General features: G+C 38.2%; 1 protein-coding gene across 1 annotated transcript; it reads right to left on the bottom strand.

The window, feature by feature from the left end:
* On the bottom strand, positions 1 to 6907 carry emb (embigin). Its single transcript, XM_017412176.3, has 9 exons — positions 6775 to 6907; positions 2967 to 3044; positions 2701 to 2884; positions 2380 to 2462; positions 2149 to 2285; positions 1858 to 2016; positions 922 to 1039; positions 783 to 813; positions 1 to 701 (listed from the first exon to the last, which is right to left on the bottom strand). The coding sequence occupies exons 1-9, from the start codon at positions 6845 to 6847 to the stop codon at positions 644 to 646; spliced, it is 921 nt and encodes a 306-aa protein (XP_017267665.3). The 5' UTR covers positions 6848 to 6907; the 3' UTR covers positions 1 to 643.

The raw sequence follows: 6907 nt of genomic DNA, 5'->3' as shown, positions 1-6907 counted from the left end.
TTTACTGTTAGTAGTTTTAATGAGTTTAAGCACACAGTGAAAGATAAAGTCACATTTAGCTTTAAATACGTCTACTTCTGAACACGTTAACACGAATACCTGAATATAGAGTTTATATAAGTAGATCTATTGCTCATGTTAGGTTAAACAGCAGCTAGGTTGTCTTTCAGCTCGTATTTACGCACATTAGTGCAAACACGAGCCACCGCTGGCTCAGTGAGTAGTTGGTTGATTGCTTTCTGACGGTTTTAAGGCACTGCTCACGAACCACGAGTTCAACGACGGCGGCGCAGAGGATGTGAGGTCTACGAGCTGATAACAAAAAAACATTCAAGTTGGCAGAGAGGCAGTAGAGGAAGTGAGCGTAATGCAGGTTTTCAGCGTCTCCGGAGATACTGTGAGTGGACGACAGAGGGGAAATGCTCTGCTCTTTCATGTGAGAACTTAAAAAAAAAGTAAAACCGTTAAACAGGAAACTTGCGTAACAGTCAAAATGAGGTGAATGGGTGGAGGTTATTGCTGTTTTGAGAAGAGGAGTGAGATCTTTTCCTAAAAAGAACAGTTTACATATTGCTTCAGAGCTCTTTACAGATAAAATATTAATTTTCTTCTTGTACTCTGCTGAAATGTGTTGCCCTCAAGGTTATTTGCGTTGTCTCACTGAATCATTCCCCTCAGCTCCTTTATCGTCTCCCTGTGGCCTGAGGAAAGAATTAAAAAGGAAATACAATTTAAAGAAACAATTTAAAGCAACTAAAAATACCTTTGATGAATGTACTTACTCTGTGTTCTGCTCAGCATTAGTCTGCGTTCCTGCGAACAACAGAACAATAACTTCAAAACTAGGAGCAACAAGGGGAAACATTTACCTAAAAACTGGTTTTAATAACCGTAAAGAAAAGAACAGGACGTATGGGGTACCTTCGGCGCTGTCCTTCTTCGCCCTGCTCCTCTCGTAAAGGAGAATCGCGGCAACCAGGACGACAACTTCAATCAGGATGGTGATGAAAGGCTTCAGGGGCTCCATGAAGGTGATCACCTTCGACAAGCATCAGACAGAGTCGGTAAGTGGGTAAAAATCTATTTATAAAACACCTTTAAACACTCACTCAGAGGATTCCTGTGATCTGAGGTAAAGTTCTTAATAATGTGGCGTAATAGAAATGTAAACTGAGCCTCCATCTGGTTGTAACTCCTTTAAACGCATCACGACAAATCTGAGAGGGGCTGAAGTAACTCCTTCACATCTAAAAGGCAACTTATGTTAGAAATCAATCTTTGAAAAGGTAAAGATACAAAGTTTGACCCTCAGTTTTAAAGCTAAGGCCTCGGGGGGGGGGGTCATTTTAACTCAACAACAGCCGTGGATTTATCTTTAAAATGCTCTCCTCTGAAATGTTGCAGGTATAAGTTTCCAAAGCTATTATTTCCTTTTAACCTAGGGAAACCAAAACGATCCGTAATGAGCTCAGGCTGCAGTGCAGTACTGATTTCTTTGTAAAAATGACAGTCTGGTGATCTGGATAACTAAAAACAACATAAAAATGTCCTAATCTACAGGAATGTCAGCAGGAATAACCATTTTATTGCTAATCTTTTTAATTTCATTTGAAATTGACCATTCCTATTGTATTCCTCTTTTTTAAATACAGAGCTGGAGTCGCTGATGACATCTCTCCAGACCAATAAAAATCACGTTTTCCAATCGGCGTTGAAACTAGCTTGTTGCCAGGTGATAAATCGTTACGTTTCAAAAGACTACAAATATAAAAATTAAAAATAATAACTCAGTGTTGAAAAATTCCATCATGGCTCGTTACGTCGAACTGTGAGTGAACGAACTCGTCAGCGTCTAACCTTCAGCTCCACTTGGCCCACCGACGTGCCGATGGGGTACACGGCGCCGCAGTAATACTGACCGGCGTCGTCCAGAGTCAGGTCCTTCACCTTCAGTTTGGTCTCCCTCTCCTCGCTGACGATCTTGAAGCGCTTAGACGCTGTGGTGTTGATCTGCTCCTGCAGAACGAAGGCCCCCCCGCCGTGTTATCGTTGTTTCAGGGACTCATGTGGATGCATACAAAGTGTTTGTTTTTTAAAACGTTAAAGCTGTTTTGAAGTTTAACAGAGAAAAGTAAACGTCTCACTGACCTTATCTGTCCCATTGGACGTGTACCAGTTCCAGGTTGTGGGGATTGGTTTGTTTTCCTCCACTTTGCACGTCATCACCACAAAATCCCGTATGTAGCTCACGACAGGCTTGTCTCGCTTCTCGCCCATCTGCAGGACTAAATGACAAAAAGGGAAGACACGATGCAGTCGCTCCATACTGGTTTTGATCAAACTGGCAGCAGGGACTTGGTGAGCCGATGTAAACCCTACCTTCCAGAATAAAATCTATTCTGGCTTCGTTCCCAAACACACAGGAGTAGTTTCCAAGGTCTTTCTCGCTGACAACACTGAACCTGTTTTTTTACGTATAAAAAATGGGACAAAAGCTGCATTAAGAAGGTAAAACACTAAATTGCACCATTTACAGTGTACGCAAATAAAGGAATAGTTTCATATAATGTGTCTTTTTTGAAAGTGAGTACATTAAGAGCACATCAGCTGCCAAAATGGATGAAATATGCGAATAAATAAAGGTTTATTAAGCATCAATTCACAATAAAATTCCTCCAAAGGCTGACATGAAGCTCTTACACTTGTATGAGTTTATAGTTCTCATCCTCCAGCATCACTGTGACGCGACTGTCCTGAATTTCCTGTCCATCTTTCCTCCAGTGACCGGTAATGTTCGGCGGTTTGTCCTGATCACCTTTCCAGGTGCAGCTGAGCGTCATGTTGACGGGACTCGACAGTTCCACTCTCTCGGTGAAATTTTTACCTGTGATAATTTTTTTTTAAAGCAGGACATTAGAATAAATGAAATGGTAAAATGTACTCATGATGCGACGTTTTAAAGTCACCTGTGAGGACGGCACTTTTGGCGTCCTGTTTCAGAGGAGTGACGGGAGGCAAAGGCGTTGGGGTCGGCGCTGCTGTCTCTGTCAGCAAAGGTAAGAAGGTTATTTGTAAATATGTCGCTATAATAACTTTAACTAGCAGCATTAGTAACAAATATAAACTCATACTAATTAATTAAAATGGTGTTTGAAGTTAAGCCGCTATGTTTTATTCTGAAATGTGTTGAATGAAGGTTATCCCGATGTTAGCGATGTTGCTATGCTAAAAATGCTAAGTGGTTCCTAGGTGCGTTGCTAAGGGTCATGTCATCTTGCAGCTGTACTACCGCAAATTTTAGTTTACTAATATTCCTAAACTGTGAAAAATTATACAAAATTTACAAATCTACAAAGGCTAGTGTGGTAAAAACGTGATGTGACATGCATTCATAAAGCTATTTTAACTACATACGCTAAAAGAAGCTAATCTTTTACGTTGCTAACGTGTTGCTATGCTCATGCTAAAAATGCTAAGTGGTTGCTAATTGGTGGCTAGGCTAAGTGGTTGCTAGGGTCGTTGCTAAGGGAATCTCCATGTCCTCCAGCAGCAAATGACAGAATTTACCCCAAATTTTGAGACGCATTTTAGTTTACTAACAGTCATAAACTGTGAAATATTATTAAAAATCTACTACTCTACAAAGGCTAACGGGGTAAAAACGTGATGTGATGTACATTCATAAAGCTATTTTAACTAAGCTAAAAGAAGCTAATCTTTTATGTTGCTAACGTGTGGCCATGCTAATGCTAAAAATGCTAAGTGGTTGCTAGGTTCGTTGCTAAGGAATCCTACCCCAAATTTTAATTTACCGACGGTCATAAACTGTAAAATATATGTTTTTAAATTCTACAAAATCAGATTTCCTTTGCTGGTCTAAGTAGCTGCTGGTAAAAACGTGATGTAATGTGCATTCATAAATATATTTTAACCATCTAAGCTTTAAAAAGCTAATGTTTTGTCAGAAGGCAACATGATATTCAAAGATTTGAGACATCAAAACACAAAGGCTAGAATTATGTTTTTTTATTAGTTGTGTCACTGTAATAACTTGTTGACCTGACCAGTTTTTATATTCTGAAAAAAATATTACTTGACATACTAAACTCACTGTCACTGACAATTGTAGTTTAAGAGACTATATTATACTTTAAAGGGGTTTTCTCTGTTTTTCTGCTCACAAAAGGTCTGCTGTGTTACAAATGACAGAATTTACAGAATGATCTCTCATATAAATCATTCTAAACCTTCCGAAATGCTTAATTTGGTGTCCAGATATTTCCTAGATCTGCATAATGTACTTGGCTTGTGTTGTGCAAATGTGACACAACAGCAGCACTTGTATTTGGACAAAGCACAACAAATTTAGCACTTAAAGTGAGGTGCCTTAAAGACCCAGGAAATAAAAGAAAGCCTTTAAAGCCAATAAATGATGGAAAATTATCTGGGCGAGCTGCAGCAAGTTAGAGTTAACCCTGCATTACATGCATGGACACACAGGAAGAAGAAGAAGAGGCGGTCTATATGTTTAGTCTCAATCAATCCTTTGCCAAAAACAACCCCAATGATGCTTCAATGTTGCAAGCACAGAGGCTTGTGTTACAAAGAAAGTGCAGCTTTGTGTTGTTTTAAAAACTCTAGCCTGTGTGGTAAATCTGCAGGTGGGTGTATTGGTAGTAATCACGTTTCCTCTCAGCAGACTGAATAAACTCACAGTTAAGTTGACACAGTTTTTTGTTATCTGTGTACCCTAACTAAGACTTTCTGATACTGATTTATAGCTTTAATCTAACATCTAGATGGTCAGAAGTGTTTAGGGATGACAGTCCTTTGTTTGCAGAGCAATTTTTTTATTTTTTTATTTTTAAGGAACTGAAAAACTAAACTGCACACAAGTGTGTGTTCATAAACGGATGTGGTCTAGTCCTTTGTTAGCAAGTAAATAGCTTAGTATTCAGTCCATGTGCTGCGTTTGGAAGACGTACATCCACAGCAGGAAGCCAAATGAGCTTTTAGTGCAATGAATCAGGCCAACTTTAAGCCACAGAACGAAAACAACAACAAAATCATCAGTCAGATAGTGGGAACACTGGAAGACACCAAATCAGGGATTATAAACGTAAAAAGTCCTAAATATCCACAGAAGAGAACGTTGGTGATTGTCTGCCGGTAAAGAATTTACATCTAATGAAGAAAACTCTACTTTAGTTAGAGATGAAGTGTCGTTACCACGAAGTCCAAACCAATCCTAAACATCTATAAAAGAAACCCCAGGTGGAGTTTGGTCAAAAAATCTCTCCTAAACTCCTGAAAAGTCGAGGCAGAAACAAAATAACTCCATAAAAAAGGTATAAAAAGGTGTAGATGAAGCAAACCATCATGCAGTCCTCCTTTCTGCCTCTAATGGCATTTTAATACACTCAGCAAATACTTCTGTAAAAGTTTACTCAGTACTTCGATTTAAATTAAAACAGCTGACACACAAAACCAAACGATACAACAAAATAAAATATAAAATCAAATAAAAACAAGTGAAAGGACAATAAAATACACATATGTTTAGATCTTTAAATCAGAAGATTAAAAGTAATTTTCTTTGGACCACAGCTAAAAGCCTAAACCAGCAAAACAGGAGCTTAAAGTTAGAATTAGCAAAACAATGGCTGAAAGCTAAAATTAGCAAGACCAGCCAGAAGATAACATTTTTTTGGGAAAAAGTAGCTAAAAGCTATAATTAGCAAAACAATAGCTAAAAGCTAAAATTGACAAAAAACATTGTCAAAAGCTAAAATTATGAGAGGACTACTTACAATTACCAAAACGTCAGCTAAAAGTTTGAATTAGCAAAAAAGTACCTAAAAGCCTAAACCAGAAAAACAGTAACTAAAAGTTAATCAGATAAACAATAGTTGAAAGCTAAAATTAGCAGAACCTGAGCTAAAAGTTAGAATTTTCAAAACAACTTGGTGATAAATTTCAACAAACATCTCAGCTAATTTACAAAACAGGTGTTGGGTTTGATTGAAATCCTGTTCAGTTCAGTTCAGACCAATTTTAATCCAGTTCAGTAGATTTTGATTCAGATCCAGATGTTCCAAATCAAGCCAGTTAATCCCAATTATCATCCATTTAAAATACGGTTTTATTCACGATGTTTGGGAGGTAAGAAAGTCCCTCCTGAGCAAACGTGGTGGTCATGTTTTACAACTAAAAATTAATTTTTAAACCAGTTTAAACCCTTTACCCTGCAGTTAAAAAGGGTTTAAATTGGCAAATCCAAACTTAACGGGGTGCTTTAGGTTTGCCATTGTTGTGTTATCATCCCAGCATGTTAATTTTTACTTGATGGATGCGATAAAAGCAGCTGAAACACATTTAGAAAACAGATTTTTGATACAGAGTTCATGTAAAGACAAATAGAATGACCATTTAAAAAGTCCTTTAAACTGACTTTTTCTAATTTTAATTTGGTTTTAATTTCAAATATGGCAAATATTTGGTTCTTTCTAAGATAAATGGTTTTAACAGAGAGTTTCAGCGTCCCATAATGATTTAAAATGATTTAAAAAGCTGTTTCAGAGAATAAAAATACTTCAGGGGACATTTTAGGGGTGATAAATAAAGCCAGTTAACAGGAAACCTTCAAATGGACAGCCTGTGTGATGTAAAGATGCGGAAATCTTGCCACAGTTTCCTCTGAAGGTTACAGGAACACCGAGTGACAAACAGAAGAACGGAGTTTTAACGCGAACGGAAACATCAGATTTCATTTACTTGTGTCGCCGTGTCCGCAGGAGACGAGGACCAGGAGGACCTGAACCAGCTGCTGCTTCCAGGAGGATGTCATGGCTGTCGTCCCTCTGTCCTCTGCGTGAGAAGGTTTCTGTCTCCGCTCGCTGCATCGCCT

This window comes from Kryptolebias marmoratus, linkage group LG1, assembly GCF_001649575.2.
Source record: "Kryptolebias marmoratus isolate JLee-2015 linkage group LG1, ASM164957v2, whole genome shotgun sequence".
NCBI classification, from domain to species: Eukaryota; Metazoa; Chordata; class Actinopteri; order Cyprinodontiformes; family Rivulidae; genus Kryptolebias; species Kryptolebias marmoratus.
Note: the sequence above shows the minus strand (reverse complement) of the source record. Positions and strands in the feature narration are given on the sequence as shown.

What these genes read in the sequence shown, in the direction of transcription:
- emb (XM_017412176.3), bottom strand. Translation starts at nt 6,847, where the DNA reads ATGACATCCTCCTGGAAGCAGCAGCTGGTTCAGGTCCTCCTGGTCCTC. An exon ending in TGGGCCAAGTGGAGCTGAAG is followed by an intron (nt 1,040 to 1,857) that starts GTTAGACGCTGA and finishes TGCTTGTCGAAG; the next exon opens with GTGATCACCTTCATGGAGCC. An exon ending in AATGCTGAGCAGAACACAGA is followed by an intron (nt 702 to 782) that starts GTAAGTACATTC and finishes TTCTTTCCTCAG; the next exon opens with GCCACAGGGAGACGATAAAG.